The sequence below is a fragment of the Acipenser ruthenus genome, chromosome 1 (genome assembly GCF_902713425.1).
Source record: "Acipenser ruthenus chromosome 1, fAciRut3.2 maternal haplotype, whole genome shotgun sequence".
Classification (NCBI taxonomy): domain Eukaryota; kingdom Metazoa; phylum Chordata; class Actinopteri; order Acipenseriformes; family Acipenseridae; genus Acipenser; species Acipenser ruthenus.
In genome coordinates, this window is record NC_081189.1 from 114004529 (window position 1) to 114029751 (window position 25223).

Consider the following 25223-nt stretch of genomic DNA (forward strand, 5'->3'; position numbering starts at 1 on the left):
CAGGAAATAGATGAATATCTCTGCCAAGCAAAAGACAAGAGCTACGATGCCCTGGTGCACTTTGGGAGAAAAGGCTTGAATGTGGCGGCTACAGCTGCAGTAACAGCTGCTGCGAAGGTAAGAGTCACACACTCCGCACTCAGGAGCTGTATCAGCATGAGATACAAATCAGTGATGCGCAATGCAACAGGTGGGAGGCCATTCACAAGCTGGCTCCCAATCGAATGTGATTTATGCTGAGACTCGTTCTGGCAAAAGCCAATTATGCACCTAAGCTGAGAATCTGATGTTTTTAAAGAAGCCCCCCCCACCCCCCATGGAGCGTGGTTGGACACTGTGTTTTGTGCTATAGCAGTATGGAGCTTGGTTGGACACTGTGTTTTGTGCTATAGCAGTATGGAGCTTGGTTGGACACTGTGTTTTGTGCTATAGCAGTATGGAGCTTGGTTGGACACTGTGTTTTGTGCTGTAGCAGTATGGAGCTTGGTTGGACACTGTGTTTTGTGCTGTAGCAGTATGGAGCGTGGTTGGACACTGTGTTTTGTGCTATAGCAGTATGGAGCGTGGTTGGACACTGTGTTTTGTGCTATAGCAGTATGGAGCTTGGTTGGACACTGTGTTTTGTGCTGTAGCAGTATGGAGCTTGGTTGGACACTGTGTTTTGTGCTATAGCAGTATGGAGCGTGGTTGGACACTGTGTTTTGTGCTATAGCAGTATGGAGCGTGGTTGGACACTGTGTTTTGTGCTATAGCAGTATGGAGCGTGGTTGGACACTGTGTTTTGTGCTATAGCAGTATGGAGCTTGGTTGGACACTGTGTTTTGTGCTATAGCAGTATGGAGCTTGGTTGGACACTGTGTTTTGTGCTATAGCAGTATGGAGCGTGGTTGGACACTGTGTTTTGTGCTATAGCAGTATGGAGCGTGGTTGGACACTGTGTTTTGTGCTATAGCAGTATGGAGCTTGGTTGGACACTGTGTTTTGTGCTATAGCAGTATGGAGCGTGGTTGGACACTGTGTTTTGTGCTATAGCAGTGTGGAGCTTGGTTGGACACTGTGTTTTGTGCTATAGCAGTATGGAGCGTGGTTGGACACTGTGTTTTGTGCTATAGCAGTATGGAGCTTGGTTGGACACTGTGTTTTGTGCTATAGCAGTATGGAGCTTGGTTGGACACTGTGTTTTGTGCTATAGCAGTATGGAGCTTGGTTGGACACTGTGTTTTGTGCTATAGCAGTATGGAGCTTGGTTGGACAATGTGATTTGTGATATAGCAGTATGAGTCTTGGGATACTGTGTTTTCTGCCATAGCAGTATGGAGTTTGGACACTGTTGTTTTCAGTGTCAGAGTTTCTGACAACTGGAGGCAGGGAATTCCAGAAGGAGGGAGCACACGTAGAAAAACTCCGACCTCCCAGAGTGACACACCTGAATAAGGGAATGGTCAGCAACGTAAAACTTGTTTAGTGTAGTTCATGTCTAGGGATATAGGGATGCAGCAATTCAGATAAATATGTAGGCCCTATTCCCCGAACAGCCTTATATGTGGTCTTAAATGTAATACAAAACTTGATGGGCACCCAGTGCAAATTTTCCAAAACAGGTGTAATATGCTCAGTCCTTTTTGTGCTAGTCAGTATTTGTGCAGCTGCATTTTGGACTAGTTGTAACCGATTCACCAGGTTACAGTTTTAATTGTAATGGACAAGAGCTGATCTCCAGCGGTGCTTTGTAAGTGTGAAATGAGGACAGATTAGAGACTTTTCAACACACTGTGCCAGGAACAATGCACATACTGACACTGTGCAAGTGTCTCCTTTATGTGACATAGCTAGCACTTCTGTTTTTCGGTTTTTATTAATTTCATTTTTCGGTGCTTATTTTGAGCTATTTTCGAGTTTTTTATAAACTTTAGGAAATTATTGTTTTCGTTTACTTTCCAAAATGCTTGGGTTTTTTTTTCTGTCACAATATGTATAGTAGCTTGACAGTACTTGCCCAACTAAGCTGTACCTTCTTTCCTTTGCTGTCTTCCACAACAGAATCCTTATGGTCACAGGCTCATTCTTCGGGGGTTTCTGTGTGTCTAGGCATTTTTTTACATTTCACCACAATTTGAATTTCTGTTTTATATTCTCCCTATCTAATGTAATCTAGCTTTAAACCCGCGAACAAGCCTTCTACTGTATTTGCAATCTTGTTTTAAATCTCTCCAATAGAAATGTAGATGTGCTGCCACTCAGTAATTGGGGCGGGTTTAAAGTATTCAGAACGAATCAATGATAGACACAAGTCAGGAAAGAGGGACATTGCCCAGTTGCACTGGAAAAGGGATGAAGTCAGCGTGAATTGAGCAATCATTTCCAGTGTTTTGGCTACACACCGATTTCATTTTTTTTGTATTGTGGGTGTTTTATGGTTTTTTATCGCAAATCAGAAGCCCTAGATATAACCAGTTTCGAAATATCAGGTTGTGTTGTGTATCCATATCTGATTTCATAATTACGAGCTCTCTCTCTCTCTCTCTCTCTCTCTCTCTCTCTCTCTCTCTCTCTCTCTCTCTCTCTCTCTCTCTCTCTCTCTATCCTTAGAGACGCTTGTGATGAAACTAGGTTAGGATGTTTATTTTAGCACTGGATATTGAGAGTATCACATATTTACTTGTACATACAGTGGATACATGCAGTGCTGATCTACTTTTTCATGTACTTATAGCTCTAATTTTGTATTTACAGTCATGACAGGCAGGGAATACCAACATACTTGCTTCATATATAGCATAATTCAATTTCAATAGTTTTTAAAAAGATTTTTATGGATAATTCAGAGTTAAGATCCACCAGTACATTGACACACTGCCTGGATGCTGATGCTATCCTTACAAGAATTGAATTGCTGGATGCATCTGCGAATTTGGCAATCATAGTTTCAATATTCATCAGCAGCAGCCTGAAAGATTGTGTTTCTGAGAGGTCATTAGCATCAGCATACAGTCATCAGTCACAGACTGCCAATAAACTGCATCTCATGCTATATATCCCGTCTCACAAAGGGCTCATCATCGTCAGCAATGCACAACCAACGTGTTCCCTGAAACATTCACTGCAGCCTAAAGAAAAGGATTTACAAATCAATGAGCTTGTCCTTTACTGCTGGTATTCAAGTGTTGATTTTAAATAAGCCCTATTATCATACTTTGCTATGCTGAAAAAAATATATGTATATCTTTGCAATATGCCCTTATGCTGTTTAATGACCTGATTTAGTTTTAGTATGCTTGATTTAATAAATACACTATGTGGCAGGACGGCTGTGTGGTGACGTATCTAGACCAGGAAGCTTCAAATGGGCTCTGTTATACTTTAGAAATACTGTCTGAGCTGAAGGAAATATGCAAGACAGAATGGGCCCAGATTTCACTAGCAAAAACAAAAGGAGGACACATGAAATACTGAAGTGGGGTGCTAATACTTTTGTCATCAACAAATACTTGAAATTACTTCAGTGCTTTTATTTTTTTTTTATAAAGCTTTGTTAAATGAGTAGAAATTGTGTATTTAGCTTTTTGCTTTATTAAAAAGTGGTTAAAGTTTACTAAATACTTATTCTGTGACCTTGAATTATGGTATAATAAGCATAGGGTGCAATAATTTTGTCTGCGACTGTAGCTACCTCATTTATTAGCAACAGTCCTGTATCTATATTATTTTATCAGAAAAAAAACAATAATACTGACTACCAGTAATAAAGCTACTTCTTAAAAACAGAGCTAACCTGTATAGAGAGTGTTTGTTTAGAGACTACTAATAACCAGTGATTGATAGCAGTATTGCACTGTGTCCTTAGGAGCTACATGAATAATAGCGTGCAGCACATGGAACAGTAGATGAAATCATGGAGGTAGTGGAGCTGAGGGTCAGGGAATACATAGGATTTTGAGTTGGACTATCCCTGGGTTTGTGTCCAGGCATGTTCAACACAAGCCTGTCTGTTGCCATAATAACGGATTCTTCTTCACAGGTATCTCAACTTCTTGAAATAATCAAGTATGGGGACTTTAAAGAAGGGAAGGTAACCAGTTGTGTGAATCACTAACTCCACACTAATGGCTTCGTACATTTTTCTGATCCATCTGCAAGGCATCACAGTGCAGCCCTGATAGCGTTTCATTGTTGGCACAGGACCTGTGTGTCGTTCCATTTTCTGTATTTAAAAGCCAATGCCAGGGATCGGGTTTCACTTACCAGGGTTTGACTGCAGCATAACCTGCACGCCAGACCATCAGGTGCTTATTGTTTCAGTGTTTCAAAGGGCCCACACAGTCTTAGTTTTAATAGTTAACCATATTCTTCGGTCCTTTTAGATTGAACAGAATTAGTATCCCAGTTGCAAGCAAGGTGTTGCATCAACAATTTTTAAATGATTTATCAACACAGACTGTTTATAAATAAATAAGCACTACACTAGACATCAGCCTGATCTGAAGTGCATTGCATATGCAGATTAGCACAGACAAGCTACCCATCCACCTGTACTTCAGTACTGTAGGCTCCACAGATCAAAGTGACTTTCACAGAAATTGGATTGTTGTACCAGGGGAGGTAAATTACAGTATAAGGTTTGGGAAACTCTGGAAAACTCTCTGGGAAAATGACTGGCATTTAAGTGTATAAAGTAGTGTAAGAAGGCCTTTCTGTAATTAAAAACGACACGTGAGAGCCTTGTCTTACGGAAGCCAACGAAACAAATAGTAGGCAAGATTTTGGGACACTGAATTTTTTGCAAGTTCGAAGTAAATTCCAATGGATTGAATCTGGGGAATGCCCTGAGAAGATTTTATTGAATATCTTCAGTCGCCACAAATAATTATTGCTTTGCACAAGGTGTAGCCACACATTATTAATGCCACACCTTATTTGTTACCTATATTAAAACATATTTCCGGCTGGTTTCACAGACCCTGATTAACCCAAATCTTGGACAACCTTACCTAAGGTAACATTAGGTAGACCAAGATTAGTGCTAATTCGAGTCTGCGGAACCAGCAGTTAGTGTTATATGCAGCGTTGATTTATTTATGAGAAGTCTTGTGTGGAACGTGCACGTGTACACTGCTTATGTGTCCTGTTGTTCCAGCTCTTCCACTTGTGGCTGCAATGTTTAAAACCACTCAGGCCCTTGAAAGGCAGGATACAGGCAATGTAATGAGTATGGGGGTCAGTGTTATCAGTACGGGGAATTGTCTGTGTGGCTGTAAGCTGTGGCAGTGGTTCACATCCCTACAGTGTGCTGGCGTGTTGACACATCCTGCATCGTAGTGTTGTGCTTGAACTCCAGCTCTGCCTTTAAGTGAAGCGATTTTAGTCATGCATGGCAGAAGGGTCTGTGTTAGTGATTAACTATTCAAAACGAGTTCAGCTGCCTCAGAGCATCAATTGTTTGTTCATTTTATTTATTTATTTATTGTTTAGTTAATTCATTCATTCATTAAGGTATTTATGTTTCTTTAACCAATAAAGTATTTGTTTGGTATGTGATTTACAGAGCTTCCTTTAATTCATTTGGATATTGTTTTTAACCCTATGTACCACAGTTGACTTTGTGATGTAGCGCCAGTTCTTATTTGTTTTAATTATGGGGACGCCATTGAGACTGATGTCCCTGATAGAAGAGGGTACAGAGGAGCAGTCCCCACACGTGTCTTAAGCATCTGTGGCTGCCAAATGGGATTCTATGTAATTAAATATTTCTTATCTGCCATGCACTTCCATTCTGTTGCTGTTTCACTTCCTTTGTCATTTCATCTCAGTGGTGTGTTTGGAATCAAAGCATGTCACTACCAGCATAGCTTGTTGTAATGATCACTGTTTAGGGCATACACCTTTAATAAATGTCACTTATTGAGCCCTGCCCCTTTAGATTCTGGACTGGCTGGCACAGTTCTGCTCAGGCTAAGAGAGCTAGAGGTTAATGAAGCAGCAACATTGTATGAAACCGGAAATATGCTGGACTGTGTGTAGTTCAGAAGCAGTAAATTAATGTTACATGAAGGGTGATAACCTGTGATCCGGTGTGTGAAGCCTGAAGGTTCATTCTGGCGATCGCCATACAGTCAGGCCTACCCTTGTAGCTCCACTCACAGAAAAGATAGGAAGAAGCTGGATGGTTAATGACAAGGGGTTGGGGACAATTTCACTTGCAAGAATAGCAAACATTAACAATAGTATAGTACCAGACAAAAAATTGAAATTTAAAAATACTTGTTTGTCAAACCATATGTGTGTCTTTCAAAACTGCAGCTGTATAGTGAATGAGCGTTAACAACAGATACAATTTTTTTTAAAGAATTTCTGAACCCATTTAAAACAGTTTTTTTTTCTTTTGCATAATTCAGATGTTAAATTCAGATGATCATAAAAAATGAAGATTACGTAGATAATCATTGAGCTTGATAACCCAAGAGGCTCACGTAAGCTGATGTAAAATAAATATATACTGAGTATATCACTGTAAGGGGCCTGGCAAATACCATGCTGTTTAGATTGTGTAATGGAGAGTTTTGCAACTTGTACGGAAGCAGGAGAATGGCCTGCAATGTATAATAATAATAATAATAGGCAGTATGGGTTGAACTGTGCTTGAGGAGTGTCCCATCTCTTTGCTTTCAAGTAAAGAGATGCATTGTTTATGCATGTCAAATCGCATGTTGATTCCAGCAGTTTTAATTCACATGACAGAAGATTACATCTTGAAGCTGCCTAAATGGGCTCTGTGCTGTCAAGTGAAACAGATGCCCTCTTTGCATTATGGATGTAAAAGAGAGCTCTCACACTGTGCCATTGCATGGACTGTATCGAGGCGAAATCAACCTTCCCCACTAACAGAACCAATGCAATATGGAATGTGCATTTTCAAAGACATGCCCTGTACAAATTCAAATAGACAACACAGGAACAAGCTACAGTTAAAATCCTTGCAGGTGGCAAAAGAACATCATGAATAGGATAGTCTATTGCCGCTGTTAATAAACTGCATGTATTGTGAAGTGAACTGACCTTCTTAAGAACCAGATAGCAATACAGACCTTCCAATCCATCACTGAATCCGCCCACAGCCAGTACAGAACGTGTCTCACCAACCATGTTAAAGCTGTCATCTACTGTAGTAGCCTCAGCAATGGGACGGCACAGAATACAGAGTCTTCTTGTTGGGGGAGGTACTGTTTTTGGCTACTATGAAGATGGAGAACTGAAGAGATGCAGTTAAACTGTGTGTTCAGTAAAAGCCTAGGTGCATACAATTACTTCAAATTATATGGGTTCAAAGGTAGACTGACTGTTCTGCCAAACTGAACATTAAGATTTGGACCAGGTCCATCTTATGGGTACGGCTCAGCTACAATGATACAGCTCCATGTAAAAAAGGGTCTGTTCATGATTATTTCAAGTTTATTAAGGGAAATGTTATGAACTCATGAAAAGTATGTCATGAACTCATGTGACTTTTGAATTCAATAAGACAGTCATTTGAAATCAGTAGGAAATCATGTGTTAGTTACATTGGAATTACAGACACTTATTTTAAAGTGTTACAGGAAAAAGCTAGCAGTTCTTTACAGTATGTAATTACATATGAACTATTATTGAACTGCACTGAAGGGATCATGAGTTCATGATAAAGTCTACACTTATTTTATTGGACAGTGTAATTTATAAGATATGCATAATGAATTTACAAAGCATTAGAAATACTAAAAGAAACTAAAGGTAAAGAAATGTATACAAAAAATATATAAAATAAACTGCCTGTGTTCCATTTTTCTGTTTAAAAAAATGCATTTACCGTTTTTGACTTAAAAAAAAATATGGTACAATGGAGCTGACCTGCCTATTGGAGCCTTGAAATAATCCTAATTAGTTTACATAATGTACTGTAGTTCAGTATACCGAAATTTAACCTTTTACGCCCCTCTTGTCCCGCCGGCGGAACACGGAACTGCACGTAAATATTATATTTCATAACTCATTTTTAATATTATTACAAAAGCAAAAGAGAAAAAAGCTGACTCGATGTCAAAATCGTTGTTTTCCTACCGTCAAACAGCGAAGGAATTTTTCGAATCCGTCATTTCACCGCTGAGATATCCCATTCGCAATGTGTCTAGTACCCCCATGCATTCAAAACAAAAGCAATCGACTAGCTTGCGTTTTGCTGCTGTGGTCTTACAACCTTCATGACGATGAAATCTCCCTGATCACGTTGTAGGGGAGGTCACAAGCGTTCCATTCATGCCTTTACTGTGTTTGTAACCCAATACATCACAGAGTAATTGATGTGCAAACAAACACGCCCACCTCTTGAATGAGATAAGGGAAAAAAAAAAAAAAAAAACCTTTCAAAGGCAAATGCTTGTGGCAATGGCTAGCCTGTGAGGTGCCAGAAGATAACATCCCTTTTAGAACTTAGTATATCAATTGACATAAAGATTTACACAATGTTTATTTTTGGAGAGGTTTGGGGACCCTTGGGCTTAGCTTTGTAAAAACTCCTGTAGAATTTGATCCCTTTGTTCAAACAGTTCCAAATTTTTACCCAGTATATTAGACATGTTGGTGAAGCACTGGAAAAAAAATCTGGCTCTTTTCATATGCTACAAGTTGAAAAAATGACTATAGAACATAAAAAAATGAAAAGCGTTTGTTGTTTTTTTATGTATTTTTTCTGGATATCTCCTTCCAGTGTGGTACTGAGTAAGACTTTTATCACACCTGAGGTTTTAGTCTTGATGCCCAAAGGGTTACCTTGAATTCAAGCCCTGAACCATGCCTGTGCTGTCTATACTTTGGAAGATATTGTGATTTATTTAAGGGCACAGCCTCCCAGGCGGAAATTGTCTGTGAGGGGCTGTTAAAGCAGGTCATTTCAATACAAAAACCCTCATTACATGTTGCTAAAGTGTTAAATTACTTTCCTCTCTTACCCTGTGAAGTGTCATTTTGTTGGTATGTAAACCGCCTGTGTGATGCAAGTTCTCCCTAGAACAGCTGTCCTAGTGGCTGAAATGAATGCACAGCTGTAGAAGACAAGGATGTTATTTCTTATTGCTGGAATGACTTGAGGGCTGCTGTGCTTCAAAGACCTGTGGAACGTGCTGACATTTTTGTTGTTCTGTGTGTCAGGGGCAGGGGGCGCTGTCAGAGAGGCTGAGGAGCTTCAGCATGCAGGACCTGTCAACGATTCAGAGAGATGAGGCCGGACCGGTCCCCGGGCCAGTACCGTCAAAGACACCCACCGCACAACCCAGGTCAAGAATCATTGCTAGGAGCAAATCAGAATCCGCCTCAGGTATGTTACTGCTGTTGGAGGTAGTATTCATATTCACATCATAGTGTAGAGTGTGTGTGAGCAAAACTGATGCCATTATGACTTCTTGTACAGGATCAGTTCAAATAAGGATGAGGACTACAAGTTTTCACTCACTGAGTGCAGATTAAATTAACAAATGTGGAAACTAATCTCCAGGTTTCTGTCCTGCAGCTTGGAACACAGTAAGCGATGGTGACTACAATCCCATTACAACAGTTTCTTAAAATGTGAATCTGTCAAGTAGCTGGCATCTGGCAGAGTTTATTTAAAGATGTTTACAGCAGTGGTTCCAGCTTGAAGTTGTTCACTCCTGAGTACTTGGGTCTTTTCCAGATGCACCCGTATGATTTTGCACCAGGACATATATGGTATTGGTGTCAACAGTGAATGTTCAGTGTCTACAAGCAAAAAATATACATATTAATATTACACCATGCAAATCATTTATCTGAGGGCCTACGGCAGGCTTCTGTTTCAGCAATATAAAACTAGCAAACTTGCTGAATTATATTGATTTATGGACTAGAGATCCAAACACAGCTGAGCACTGGTATATTCATCTGAACTGAATAAAAATTAGAAAGGCTATATGTTTGAATTGTAGTTTTTTTTTTTTTTTAAACTTATCTAATAAGTAACTCATATTTGTATGCATATTGTGGCTAATAATCACTTCCCCTTAAAGACGCAATTACATTTTTGACTGGCGATTTAAGGCAGGGTTTCCCAAACTAGGTGTTCCCAAGTGGGCTGCATGAACAATGACATTCTATTTATTTTTTATATATATATATAATAATGAAAAGCAACAATAAATACAATTGGACATTTCAAATTGGGAGGAAAAAAACTGGGTAAAAATTAATTGCCAACTATTAAATTTATAAAAAAAAAAAATTAAAAAAAAGGAAGAAAGGCAGCAGTCATGCAGTTACCTGGCAGGGCTTCTGGCAGGAAGTCACAGGCAATAATTTATCTAAATTAATTACTGCTGTCCAAATAGTGTAACAGTTATTTTTAAGACGCTAGATATCCCGATACAAAAACGTCCCCCACAGTTTTTTGTTTAGCTCAAGATAGTGAAGTTCAGTACTGTATCTAAGTGCAATTTGGTATGCATGCTGAGTTAATTTTAAATGTATTTATTTACTAAAAATAAAACATGTTTATACTATTCACTCTAGATCAATTTTAGTTCATAAGAAAATGCTCAGTATATTGTATTTGATTCATTGCACATCCCAGTTCCAGCTTGCATGCACTGCTCCAACTGCAGTCTCTACTCAGGTGAGTTAAGCACGCCATGAGTGAAGAAATGGCAAAGCTACAAATACTAGTTGCAGCTTGGACACAATCCTAAACTGCATCCTTTATCCTAGCTATCAGCTGCATCCCTTTTTTGAAACAATGGATGAAGCAGGGCCCTAAGCTCTCACGCAATGTCTCTACAAAGCTAATAAATTGCATCAAAAAGTATGCTGTTTTGCTGAACTTGCGTGTGTTCAAGTTTAGATTAGCCTGGCGATGGGTGTGACATGTATGGGCGTTTTTTTCTGTTTGATTATACATTTAACCCTTTACCCCTTTTGGACTACCATTGTCATTTACTGGTAACCTAGCAACACACCAGTTAACCCACAATGTTGTCATACCACAGTGAAACCAATAACAATGTCTGCTGAAAGGTCTGTTTGCTGTAATGCTGAGTTGCATCTTATTGAGTTACTGTCGAAGGGGGGAAAGTGTTAAGTGTGTGTGATTTCTGTAAATGGGTTTTCATAGCTCCTCAGACTTGTGTGTGTGTGTGTGTTTTATTTTCAGCTTTCCTATTCAAATGTATTTATTTAACCAGGATAGAACCCTTGAGATATACATCTCAATTACAAGGGGGTCCTGGCAATAAACGGTGGCCTGGAAGTAGAAGCACGTTTCATTCCTTTTGATTTTCCTTACAGTCATTCCTTACAAACCATTCCTTACAGCCATTCCTTACAAACCATTCCTTACAGCCATTCCTTACAAACCATTCCTTATAACCATTTTTTATAAGCCATCCCTTACAGTCATTCTTTACAGCCATCCCTTACAGCCATTCCTACAGCCATTCCTTACAGCCATTCCTTACGGCCATTCCTACAGCCATTCCTTACAGTGATTCCTTACAGCCATTCCTTACAGCCATTTTTACAAACCATCCCTTACAGCCATTCCTACAGCCATTCCTTACAGCCATTTTTACAAACCATTCCTTACAACCATTCCTTACAAACCATTCCTTACAGCCATTCCTACAGCCATTCCTTACAGCCATTTTTACAAACCATTCCTTACAACCATTCCTTACAAACCATTCCTTACAGCCATTCCTACAGCCATTCCTTACAGCCATTCCTACAGCCATTCCTTACGGCCATTTTTACAAACCATTCCTTACAACCATTCCTTACAAACCATTCCTTACAGCCATTCCTACAGCCATTCCTTACAGCCATTCCTACAGCCATTCCTTACAGCCATTTTTACAAACCATTCCTTACAACCATTCCTTACAAACCATTCCTTACAGCCATTCCTACAGCCATTCCTTACAGCCATTCCTTATAGCCATTCCTTACGGCCATTTTTACAAACCATCCCTTACAGCCATTCCTTACAGCCATTCCTTACGGCCATTTTTACAAACCATCCCTTACAGCCATTCCTTACAACCATTCCTTACGGCCATTCCTACAGCCATTCCTTACAGTGATTCCTTACAGCCATTCCTTACAGCCATTTTTACAAACCATCCCTTACAGCCATTCCTACAGCCATTCCTTACAGCCATTTTTACAAACCATTCTTTACAACCATTCCTTACAAACCATTCCTTACAGCCATTCCTACAGCCATCCCTTACAGCCATTCCTACAGCCATTCCTTACAGCCATTTTTACAAACCATCCCTTACAGCCATTCCTTACAGCCATTCCTTACAGCCATTCCTGAAAAGTGTTTTTGTTTAGGAATGTTTTTTCCCCTCCTTGCAACAAATTTCTGTAGATTTTAGTCAGAAATCACTGTTCACTTTTTTGTTACAGCCAATTACTGTAACAGTATGCATGTTTATCTATAAGTAAACATATACAAACTCTGACTTTTATGAGTTTGGCTCGTAGACTCGTTTTATAGCATTACATTATATATGCTTGGGAACATAATTGGAATGGACACTGTCTCCTATAGTTTGGCTGATGAGCTGCTCCTTCTGTCTAACTGTTGAGCTTTTGTTACCTAGACAAGTGTGCAGAGTTCAAATGTCCACTCTGTCCTTGCTGATGTATATAAGCAACATCCTGTTTCTGCCAGTGTTATTGTTCTTTTGAATTTATTTCAGTTGCCGTTTCTCGTTGTTTTCCTACAGCCTAACCTCTCAGGTCTCAGCTTTCCTGTTTCCAGTGTTTTTCTGACATCAGATGAGCACAAAAACTGTCCCAAAGGACCTCGTTTCTGAAGCGTTTTAAAGATTTTCACTGCACAAGTTTGCCATTATTATCAACCCAAAGACAAGAAGCATCAGTTTTCATTACATTGCAAAGCTCTGGAATGTTTTGGGTTTGTGAGGAGTATTTAAGCAGGAGAGTGCATGCTGTAACTGATGGGTTTCATAGCAACAAAAAAAATATATAACGACTTTTCTTTCCTTCCTCTGCTCTGTGGAAACATGCTGGAACTGCTGCTACGTAAGTGTGATCGGTGCATTGAATTTTAGAGGTGCTTAAATACAGGGGATTAATAGTGTGTTATACTCACCTGAGTCGTAAACAGAGTGCATCGCAGAGTGCTGTGACTTTGGTTTGGTACTGTGGTTTACTTTACTGTGCTACGTTCATTGCATTGTGCAGAGCTGGGTTACTAACTGCTGTGAACTGACAACAAAACGAACCCTCAAAAGGGAAAATAGAGCAAGATGATAAAAGAAATGGTTGCAAGACCCTAACCCTAACCCTAGCCTCAACACGTACGAGTTCACCTCTCTTAGCAGACAGGATCCTGGATTTACCAAAGGAAAGAGTTATAGCAGCAGGTTCTTATGTAGCGTTGTCTTAATAGAACTGTAAACAATGCTGTAATTAACCATGAATTGGTTTTCAAAGAACACATTGAACATGAAATAAATTGTACATGAAATGAATGACTGCTAAGTGCTTTATTGTGTTCCGTTGGACACTGATGATTGCATTCACTTCAAGAATTACTCATTTCAGAAATTAGACTCTTACCCATCAGTGGAACTGCAATGTATTATTAATAGCCCTTCTCTCCCTCCCGCTGTGTTAACTGCAGAGGAGGTGGAGAAAGGCAGACCTTCTCCTGGCTGTATATTGAAGAAAGATCTTCCATTTATTAAATACACATCTGCAGTTTTGTATGCCATTGTATAGACAATGAATCATAGTTTGAAGTAAGTATACTATAGTTAGCCTTAATTTTTTGTCTGAAAGGACAAAAACAACATAAATAATATAAAACTAGTAAAAAAAATAAACTATGTATAGTATTTGCAGTTAATAATATATGCACTAAATAGGACCCATTGTGCTCTAACTGTGGCCAGTAGCTGGAGTCATTATTTACATTGTTCACAGTTACAAACTAATTGCTAGCTAATTGTATAGTTTATGTGTTTCTTAATCTTTGTAAACACTCTCACTTGCAGTAAACCAGGAGTATCCTAGGAGACAGGAGACTTTCACCCCTGTGAAAGTTGTTTTTTGAATGTTATGGAGTGGGGCTGGGACAGCGGCTCTTGAGTTTCACCCTTGTGAAAGCTGCCTCTTTTTTAGTTAGCATTTTAACCTTAAGTGCTTTCAATAGCAGCTGTTCCTCAAGAAAGAAACAGCAATGACAACTCTCACTTTGTACTGTACTTGATCATTGTCCCTCACCTAGTTTCCTTCAGTTATATAATATACTGTTGAACATTTGTACAGGCACTTTTACAGGAAAGCTAAGTAAGTTAGAACTGTTTTATTTTTATGAGTTAGTCAACCAGCCCAAGTTATAATTATTCAACATACCTTTATAAACATTTAAAACGTCAGAGGGGGGTCCTGTTTTTATGAAGTTCTTGAGTAAGAAAAATAGGTTTTAGTAACACCACATGTTATTCATGACTTCCAGCTAGTGATTTCTGTTTGGGTGATAAAGACTATGTATTGGGAGTCAGCTTTGGTATGGCTGTGTTTCCTGCTATATCTGAATGTCTCCTTCCTGTCTACAGTGGAGCTTCTCCACACACTGTGCAGGGGTGTATTAAACGTAGTTGTGGGCCCAGGCTGTATTAAACCCAGGATTGCCTGTCCTTATGCTACCTACTGAGCCCACAACCCCAATCCTGTTACTGACTGAAGCAGCTGTAACAGGGTGGAGACTGTGCACCACAAGTGAGCATCGTAACCACAATGCAAAAGAGCCCAGGCTCGTCTGCATTCGTGGTTCTAGAGCTTTTAACATCATCTCGTCTCACCAACAGGGGGCAGACAGAATCCATAATGGCCCTGTATCACACAGCACAGTTACACAGAGGTACACTTACAGCCTCTCCAGTATTGATTGAGGGTGGCACATTGACTCTGCATGACTAAGCACATTTTCGACTGTCTTAATAAAACAGTATAATATTTAACATACAGAGATTCACAGTAAATGCCTGAGGGTTACAAAGTTATTTGTCAGAAAAATAGGCCACGTCATTTTTAAAAGAGCTTTCCATTTAAAAAAAAAAAAGAAAAAAAGCGCTCATGAAATTGCTGTTTGAATTGGTAGAGACAGGGAAGTGTGAAACTCTCTGTTCCCCCGTAGTGAGATACAATAATACAGAGACTTAAAAACAGGAAAGAAAATTCAATTCTCCTTTTAAACTTGGGGTTAAACCTGCAACGTAATGAGAAACAAAAACTAACCAGTGTGGGTTTTTTTTGTTTGTTGATTCTCAAACCTTTACTGACTGTATACCGACACAGACTTTGGAACAAGCAACAGCAAAGCTGAGATATGCTTCGGCAAGCACTAATTGCAAACTTCAAATTATCCCTGTGTTACCTTGTGATCCTGTGTGGTGCCAGATTACAATAAAAATGCATGAGCCACACAGTGCCAGAAGAACAATGTAGTCAATGTAATCTTTTTGATTTTTTTACTGTGTAGCCTCTGAAAATGGGAAATAAGGTGATGACGTTGACATCACAGAGTATGAAGTGTTGAGCAAAGAGCAGTGTGATGCAAAGGAACCTCTATTGCAATCTCACAAAGCTGATTACGATGATGCAATAGCAATTAAGCCTGAACCCCGACTGCTCAAGAGAAGGGCTCCAGAGGTACATGTGCTGGTTGTGTGGTGATGTTTGTTAGACGCTTGAGTGCGCTGACTAATCCATGCCATCTCCACAGCTCTGTTTGGTTTTACACTTACAACCACAGCACAGCTGCAGGGGGTCCTCCTGTTTTACTCCACTATGTAAGTTATGTTTCATTGTTAGGGTGTTGAAAGGAGAGAAACACACTAAAAACCGAACAATGGAGTCTTAAACACGTTTTTTAGACAAGTTTTTTATGTGTCAACATTAACAGGAATAAATAACAGACCAGAGTAAAATAATTTTAGAGTAGGCCCCCATGCTTGCAAAGATCACAGTTCTCTTAATATTGAGGAGCTCCGTGCTTTACCTCTGAGCTTTCACTGCACTCTTAACAACGACAGTGCTGTCATTTCTGTTCATCAGATTAGTCGGCCCGTCATTGTTCAAACCTGAAGATTATGTTAAAACACGGCTAGGCACAGGTCAGCATGCAGCTACCGACACCAACAATAAGGCACAAAACTAACAAACCGATGAGAACTTGAAGCATATATGGGAGCTGCTGCACATCAAGAACAGTACTGTAGGTCTAGAAACAGAAATGCTGTTCCTCTTCCTTAATTAATTACCCCTGGTAGTAATACTAAAAGAAAGGTATATGATTATATGATAAAAGCTGACTTCTAGTGGAAATGTTTGTCAAAGGATTTGTATAAGTTTCTTTTAATATTATGATATAGCTAACATAATGTAAAAAGGGAGAGATCTTTAAAGTCGGTGTAGTAAAGGTTTGCCTGTGCTTAATAAATGCCTAAGTCTGTTTCTTGAATATGCAGTGGATAAACCAATGTCAACATTTATCCTTCCCACACACACCAGGGGTTGCATATTCCCTGCAATAGAGATATATAATGGAGATGCGCATACATACTCTGTCCCACTTTTTGATTATTGAGAATATTAGTCTTGGAGTATAAAAGAGACATCTGTCTGTCTGTACGTCATGCTGGTATGTACAACCAGGCTCTGTGTGTTACTAACCTGTTCAAACATTCTGGAACTGCTCATCAAATGCATATTTAAGCATGAGAATATAAATGTAATACAAACACAATAAGAGGTGGATTCAAGCAAAAATTACAGCACCTGATCTATGAGGCTGTCCATTGAAACTTACAGCAGGGAGACGGCACTCCCTGAACACACTCTGTGGTTTGAAATATCCAATAAGCTCTTCATTGAAAATGTATCTGTGCCGTCATTAAGCAATGCTGCATTTGTGATCGATTCTTCCCCTTAATGATTGATTTTGCCCTGCTGTTCTGATATTCTGTGATTTGCTATTTCTTTGTATTGTTTTTGAACGTGGTTTGAGTTTTATGAACCTTCAAGGGAATAGATACAGTAAACCATATTGTCACATCACGACTTCATGTGACGTCCTTTTGTTTCTGCCACGTAGGAGGGCGTCTTTTAAAAGCAGATTTGCCTTGTCAGCTTAAACACGTTAACTTGAAGAAATGGCTTCTTCTAGCAAATGTTTTTTAAACAAAACCAACTCTCTTTACAGCCTCCCCCTAGAGTCCTGAAACCTCGCTCCAGATCAAAGAGTACCTCGTCTTCAAACAGTGAGAACATGTGACTGTGAGAGGGCATGGGGATGCTGCCAATGAAATCCACACCCAGACTGCTTCACTGCCTTAATAAGAGGAGAAAGAACAACCAACAGAAACGATCGACAATGGGAAACTGTAGAGAGCAACTGTATAATGGCAGTGTCCTGCTTTCTGGGTTTTATCTGTCTGGCTGTATGTTTGTGTGTATTTTAGTTTAGTTTAGTTTTTTAAGATGCCATGTTTCCCCAATGAAAAGAATGATAGTCTGGTGAAAAATCATGCATGCATGTTTAATGTTGTCTGTTCCATCCAAGCGCAAACACACACCTCCATTATAGAAACACGCGTAGCTTGAACATTTGTGTATTATCAATTAGAGACGTGATAGTGAGGAAACAGTGTCTGGAGACTGGTAAGTTCTAAATGGAACTGGCTGTCGAGGTGACTTTACATAGCCTTCCTTTGTGCTTGTGGAGAAAGCAACCTCTCTAGAAAGGAAAAAGGTGTATTTATTGTATGCAAGGTTGAATGACGTTGGGGTTTTCAGAATAGGAGACTACATGGCTCGCTTGAGATGCAATGTAGCCTCGAAGTAATGCTTTCCAACCCCTGAAAATGTTAAAAACTTTATTTTAAATAAAAAATTGCAGTTGATGGATGTTTACAGTTAGATATAAGCTAAGGACTTTAGGAAGCTGCATTTCATAACTATCAACATTCATCTGTATGGGATGTTAGATGGTGGTGGCACCAAAATCCATTTATAAGAGCCAAGTTTCATTTGTGACAAAAGGGTTGAAGCCTTAAAATATAATATGGGCAGTAACGTTGTATGTGGCAATGTGAGAGCATCTCTTATTTGTCTGTGGAATACATGAAATACAAGTCTGGTATAGTAACGCATCTCTCATAGAAATTAGACTTGGCTACAATTTTATTAGGACTTATTTTATGACAATTACTAGGCTCCCTTTTTATTGACAGAGTATAAATCACCTGTTAAGATTTTTAGATTGAAAGTATATGACACAAAACTGCTCCATCCCGGCTTGCTTATGAGAGAGTTCAATTGTTATTGAAATTAACACTTGCCACACACACAGTGGACATTTCATATCCTCTTTCAGGGCAGACAGGAATGGAGCTTGCGTTAAAACCCAAACCCCCAAATAAAGGGTATAATTAATATTACTCTTTGGAAGCTGTTTCCTGCATGGCCCATGTTTATTCCCTTGGTAATCAATTTTCTTCAGTCAGAAAGAAACATTGTTGCATACAATTAAAGTCCATACAATTCGTAGAATATCACACAAGTTGCTAGTTATTACAGCGGAAGCCAAGTTTAGTCTTCGTCTTTGTCATAGAATCGTAGTTTAATGAGCAAGTTGTTTAGACGATGAAGTATCTGTTGGTCTTATTAGTCACTGGAAAATTGTAATGATTATCAAAAACATACCAGTATGTCAGTATATCTGCATACTGAAAGAGCAGTATTGGAAATAGAAATTGTAGGATGCCAACAATTGAGTCACCAACAGGATCTGTCAGTTTATTGATTCACAGCTAATATTATCCTCTTTCCAGAATATGACATATACGTTTCCTAATTCCAAGTGATCCAAACAGTGGCGGATTGTTTAATCATTCAAATATTACCAATCGTGGCATTTTACTTACTTTTAAAGAAATAAATACACTTGAGATACTCTCACACAGAGACTATCGAACCATCAACCAGAGTCTAGATCCATTGAATAGACCCACCTATTAGGTGTTAGTGAATAATGTAAAAAAAGAATGTTTTCATATATAGTAGTAATGCAGGAAATATTATCACAAGGAAAACAAAATCATTTGTGTTTTTATTGGTAGTTTACAGATTAATTAACCTTGATAAGCTACAGCATATTTGGTTCTAGTATTACTGTGGTTTGGAATTATGGAATGGCAGCAGGGTGGTCTTTGCAATAACAAATCACTTTGAAACATCAGCCTTATAGCCCAGGATCCTTATATTGCCAGCAGAGTGTGTTTACATGGTATTTATAGTGTGAAAGAAAATTGGATTTGAGGGAAAGAGACCACTGGCTCTGCAGTAGGGTCCTTTAATAGGGGAGAAGATTTTGCAGTTGTATTCAAGCTCAAATTCCCAAACCAGGCTTGGTGCGCTTCATTCTGTTAGTAAAAGACACCTTGGGTATCTAGCTGCCCTTGTCATTTTATAAGTGATTCTGTTTTCTATGTTGTTTCTTAATTCTCTTTGTGCTGGTTTTGGCTTTCATCTTTTAAAACTTTTCTCCTGAGCTGAGCTGGCTGAGCTCTTTAAAAAAGCCCCAAGTTCCTCTGTGTGTCCCTCTCAGAAACCAACCACGGTGAAAGCATGCTATTCTTTACACTGTGGTTTCATATGGCTGTGATTACATGTTATTTATGATGTTGCTATACTTACAGTGACTTTAAAGACAAACCAAACAACTAAAGAAAATTTGACTTATGTTATGCTAAAACTGCTTTGACAAGTCACTAATGGCTGGTTTCACAAACCTGGATAAGCACTAATCATGGTTTACCTTATGTTACCCTAGGAAAGGTGGTCCAAGATTAGTATTAAGTGGGGTCTGTGAAACAAGCAAGGGACGAAAGGTTAGTCGGAAGTGATACATCCATTCAGGCATTGTGTCATGAGCGGATTATGTTGATGCGTGGGCTAGCACTATAACCTTTAAAGCCTCAACAGCACTTTTGATGAAGGGAAGATGCATCTTTAATCAGAAGACATTTCTTATTTAAAATAATATTATATATATATATATATATATATATATATATATATATATATATATATATATATATATATAATTAGTAGCACACTTGTGAAACCTAGTTGCTGTAGTCTGTAGTGTTTTACTGTTTGAGATAAAAGTGTTGGGATTGAATTGCCTTATTTCTGAAATTAAAATTAAACACTGTGTTAGGTTGCTCACTGTGTAACTGAAAAACGAACGACTTTTGGTAGCCTGGTTGGCGAGCGTTCGAGCCAACCTTAACACACAAAAGATGTTCACTGCTTGTGTTGTGATGTATATATCGAATTAAAATGTGTATGGAGTATTGGGTTTGTGATTTTTTTATCTTATGTGTTGTGGCTGTGATTTCGATTTGCACTGTTACTTCGGAACAGTAGGCGGTGCTGGTTGCACAGTAAATGTGGCTGAATTTGTACGCTGCAGCACCACCTACAGGGAGAAACCAGAATACAAGCTTTCATTTGACAGTATTAAACAGTGCAAGGGTGGAACAGCTGATAACACTAAAGTTTTGTTATTACTTTAAACAATAAAGATTATTAAATAAGTGTTCAATTTGTGTTATGATGAACCTTTGCAGGAAACTTCAAATAAAAAAATTATTATTGCACCATATTAAAAATGCACTGAAAATATGTTCTATGTGAATACAGCCACATGACTACAAAACTATGTGGACTTACTTATACAGCATGTTTTTTTTTGTTTGTTTGTTTTATTATCATTTGTAGCTCCACAAAACACATGCGGAAGTGCATTTCAATTTGTTCTGTATTTACAGCACATATCTGTTTTTACTGGCAGGCTAGAACTTTACATAAACTGTACTGCACCTTTAACTTCTCCACTTGATTTAAATAATTAAAAAATGCAGCACCTGTAAAATTGAAAGATTGAAGACACTGTTATAGAATGGATTTCACAAAGCGCTTTGTGTGTTTTGCATATTTCCTTCTGTATACACATTTGAAACAACCACCACCATTAAATTAAAGACTGAATGTAACAAAGGCTTGAGTATTACTGTGAGAGGACTGCGCACTCTTCCTTTCCACAGGTGTGCACGCATCTCAGAAATATTTTTATGACTAAACGTTTTGACTAAAGTCTTTTCCAATGTCTTTAAAAAAAAAATGATATATTTGTCATTGAATGTATTTAGTTTCTTTTAGTGTTGCGAAAATTAGCACTTGCATAATTAATAGGCTTGTAAGGTCATGGTTTGATATGCATCACAGTAAGGTCATACGTGGTAAATGAAATGGGGAGGTAATATATTCATACCAACTATACATCACTAGTATTTATCACTGAAGAACTGTTTGGTGGACTTCAAGTTATTTGCTGTGTGAGTGGTCATGCATCGACACACGAATCACACTTGCTGTATATTATGACTCAATATAACATGTAAAGAAAGTATTGCGGATCAACAAAACACAATCAACCAATATTACCTAATATTAGCATTGCCAGTTTTACAGCCATTTAACTAAGCAGTGGGGGGGGGGGGGGGGGGTGTCCCAACACTTTACACACTCCTTGTATTTGCAGACACTTTTGAGGATAGAATAGCAGAAATAAAAAGACTACTGTAGTTCTTAGCTGGGAAATTTGCTTCGTACACCACTTTATAGCCCTTTATAACTCTTTAAAATTATGAGCTTTTATACTACCCTTTTCCCATGAAGGACTTCTCATGGCTGTTCTAGATGTTATCACATGCATGTGCAGCAGACTAAGGTGCTTACTTTGTTGTTTTTTCACTAGCCAACATCATGGAGGTACGTGTCGGCAAAAATCTGTACTGTACTTGAATATTCCTAATAAAAATGAATCATTCAGGGGATGCAGTTGTATTTATTTGTGATTAAATTAAAAAACAATACCTACACAAACAATTCACCAACAATAAATTCCTCTTTGGGGGACAGTTAATATACACATCACATCCATTATCTGTTTGGATTTTCTATGCCAAATAAATAGGTGTTTTATGACAAAGGCCAAGAGATTCCAAACAAGGTGTGTGTACAGGAGTAATACACATTGCATTTACTAGGGTTTCAAAAACAACAGCAACATGATTTACTGTGTCACCTTAGAACACTTCTAAATGCATTCTGGATAACAAAAGAACAGGCTTCAATTATTTTATTAATTTGCACTCTGGAAAAATCCAAGAGCAGTGTTTAGTAGCATTGCGGTCCAATAGGAGTCTCTTAAACCTGGAGGTTAGTGCGATCGTGATACTTCTGATAGGGGTCGTTGGCAAACCAGTTCCTCCTCCTCCAAAAGGGCGTGGTCATTTTATCCAGGAGTTTGCTCTGGGTCCGGTTACAAAAGACATGCTGCCTCAGCCTCTGCTTCCTGCCTGGCTTCTTCTTCCACAGTTTCTTCTTGTACCCAGCCTGAAACACACAAATACTTGTTGACAGGGGGCAATGACGTTCGATGCATCCCAAATAATAATAAAAATAGTAAAATGTAATTATGATAACCAGCTGTTAAGAACACATGTTGCCACATTACATATAGAACTTATGACCTTCATACTTGATGCTTATATATAAATGGTCTGTCATTCGCATGGCTGATTTACAGACAAAACAAATTGCCTCCCTAGTATGTATATTATTATGTGTACTACACCCAGTGCTATGCCAGGTATTATTAACTTGTCGTCCACATTTAAAAAAATTAAATAGGTCTTAGTGAAGTCGGCAGGTAAGTAATAGATTACTCCTACCTTGAACTGTGTAATATTGAATTACTGTCTGAAATGCTTAGCATTTCCTTCCTTGTTTGCTTTCTAATTTCCACCTGATAAAAGGTGTCCCGTTTCTGCTTTACTACCTTTTTTCTTATCCAGAGGCCACAGTGCAGCCGCAGAAACCTCTTGACCACAGACTTCACAGACTTCCGCTTTCCCTTCCTCAGGCTGATGTAAGTGAGAGTCCTGGCCGGCTGATGAACAGTACTTGGAAGCAGAGGAGTAACACTGACACAACACAAGCAGAAGCAATACTAAATTAAACAACAAGGAAAACCTTTTCTGATAAAACTCCTTGATCCATAACTTCCAACACTGACTAATGAAAACTAAACATAGACAAACCAGTCAGCTCATGCTCGTGTCATCTGTGTTAGTTCAGCTGTTTGGTAACAGTGTTTTTATACTATCAAAACAATTGTGAAAACATGTTTCATTCTTTCAAAACTGCCCTTTTTAGATCTACACAGCAAATAGAAGTGTGTGTCATGTAAGATTGATGGGGTATATACAGTTATTATACAGAGGCTGTGTGGTCCAGTGGTTAAAGAAAAGGGCTTGTAACCAGGAGGTGCCCGGTTCAAATCCCACCTCAGCCACTGACTCATTGTGTGACCCTGAGCAAGTCACTTAACCTCCTTGTGCTCCGTCTTTCGGGTGAGACGTAATTCTAAGTGACTCTGCAGCTGATGCATAGTTCACACACCCTCCTTAAAACCCATAGCCCCCCCCACACACAATATGATTTCTAGTTCTTAGTATATGTGTATTTGTTTTATTAAATACAGTGTGTATTCTTACAGTACTTGTTAGAGATACAGTGTTGTATGTGTTGACCTTCTATTTAGTGACATGACAAATGCAGTACATACTTCTTGAGAATGTTGCGTGTCCAGCTCAGGTGACTATGGAAGGCTGGCGATAGCTGGACAGCAGAGCAGATCGCTGGTCTCTGGGTGTGGCTAAGGGTCAGGGTGGAAAACCTGGAGGCAAGCTGTGTGGCACAACACTGTCCCCTCTGAGACAAAAGGATAAGAGGCCTCAGCAAACCTAGACATTACAAATTGTTAGAAATAAAGAATATAAAATGACAGTTTGGTTATCTTTGCTGTGTTGTTTGTGCATTGTGTGGGCTACTTAATAGGTCACTGCAGCAGTCTGTCTACAGGATCTTTGAATATGAAAACCTAATAACCAACACCATAACAGAGATGTACCCACCTTCCAAACAAGCACAAGACTTCCACAGTGAGTGGTCGTTTTAGAGATAAAGACTTTTTACTAATGAGGAAGCCATTTGGTCCACCAATGCTCATCTGCTTCCTAACTGATTACAGAACCGCACCCAGGCACACAAATGAATCAGCAGCAACAGCATAATTTGGGCAAATCGTTCCACACACCCACCACTCTGTTTGAAAAAGCTCAGTTCGAAAGCACATAAACATATCCAGTGGAAGTAACTTAAAATTACAATTTGTCCACAGCAAACTGTACGTAGACTTTGCACATGAACACACCGTAGCTATATAGCTGAAGTGCCCCCTTGGCAATTTAGAAGCGAAATGATTCCCCCCAATACTAATCATTCGCTACTTAATTTAGCATGTTTGGTATATTGAGTATTAGTCGTTCAAATCCATCACAAGTTCAATAGTTGCAGCGTGAAGACAATTACAACTTTTTGTAATATACATAAGCATCATTCTTTCATAAAAAGGCAGTATCTATTTATTTACAGCAATGTAAAATGAGGTTTTGTTTTGTATGCAGTCACTTCACGTGGCAGTGTATAGGATTCCGTTGAAGTATTTTTTAAAATAGACAATTCTGGTGAGGACGCACTGTCTTGACTTATATACAGGGATTTTTTTTTTTTTAAATATACAAATAGTTTTGTTGCATGTTTCTGATTTAAAAAAAAAATACATTAATAAACTGCAATAATTTTTAGTCTTGATAAATGACGTGTTAATGCAATTTAAAATTGTAAATGTAAAAGATTACGCACCTGAGACACTTCTCAAGGCGGCCGCCATTTTTATTCTCCAAAACTGACCTCTAAACTACAGTGTCTCTGTTGGGCCATAAAATAACAGGAAAACGAAAACTACCTAAACGAGGTTTAATTTAGTTAAGATTACCGTATATAGTATTGTGACTAGAATTTATTTATTTATTTATTTTTAAGTGTATGTGTTTTTTTTATCCGCATACAGTTATAATAATTTTCACATAAAGTAATATATCTTTTCGATTTGCATCTGGAAACGAGATGATAGATCTAAATGTTTTATTTTTATTTTTTTATAAATACATAAT

The 25223-nt window shown here is 38.6% G+C and overlaps 2 protein-coding genes across 4 annotated transcripts in view; one reads left to right on the top strand and one right to left on the bottom strand.

Annotated features, from left to right (window-relative positions):
• Positions 1–19954, top strand: part of LOC117421184 (receptor expression-enhancing protein 1-like) — a 42467-nt gene extending 22513 nt beyond the window's left edge. The window contains exons 5-9 of one of the 2 annotated variants that reach the window (XM_059034166.1): positions 4–117; positions 9178–9343; positions 10610–10651; positions 15575–15723; positions 17276–19954. In XM_059034166.1, the coding sequence (XP_058890149.1) occupies positions 4–117; positions 9178–9343; positions 10610–10651; positions 15575–15723; positions 17276–17347 (543 nt within the window). In that variant the 3' untranslated portion in view covers positions 17348–19954. The remainder of the gene's footprint in view (positions 1–3; positions 118–9177; positions 9344–10609; positions 10652–15574; positions 15724–17275) is intronic. The other variant, XM_059034171.1, reaches the window with a different exon arrangement.
• A 2014-nt stretch (positions 19955–21968) lies between these two features.
• Positions 21969–24981, bottom strand: LOC117420999 (large ribosomal subunit protein bL35m-like). Of its 2 annotated transcripts, none has more exons than XM_059034176.1 (4): positions 24913–24981; positions 23774–23951; positions 22985–23108; positions 21969–22539 (listed from the first exon to the last, which is right to left on the bottom strand). In XM_059034176.1, the coding sequence occupies exons 1-4, from the start codon at positions 24938–24940 to the stop codon at positions 22351–22353; spliced, it is 519 nt and encodes a 172-aa protein (XP_058890159.1). In that variant the 5' UTR covers positions 24941–24981; the 3' UTR covers positions 21969–22350. The 2 variants fall into 2 exon arrangements, with proteins under 2 accessions (XP_058890159.1, XP_033890724.2); XM_034034833.3 differs by having other exon boundaries at positions 22985–23129.
• Between the last annotated feature and the right edge of the window lie 242 nt (positions 24982–25223).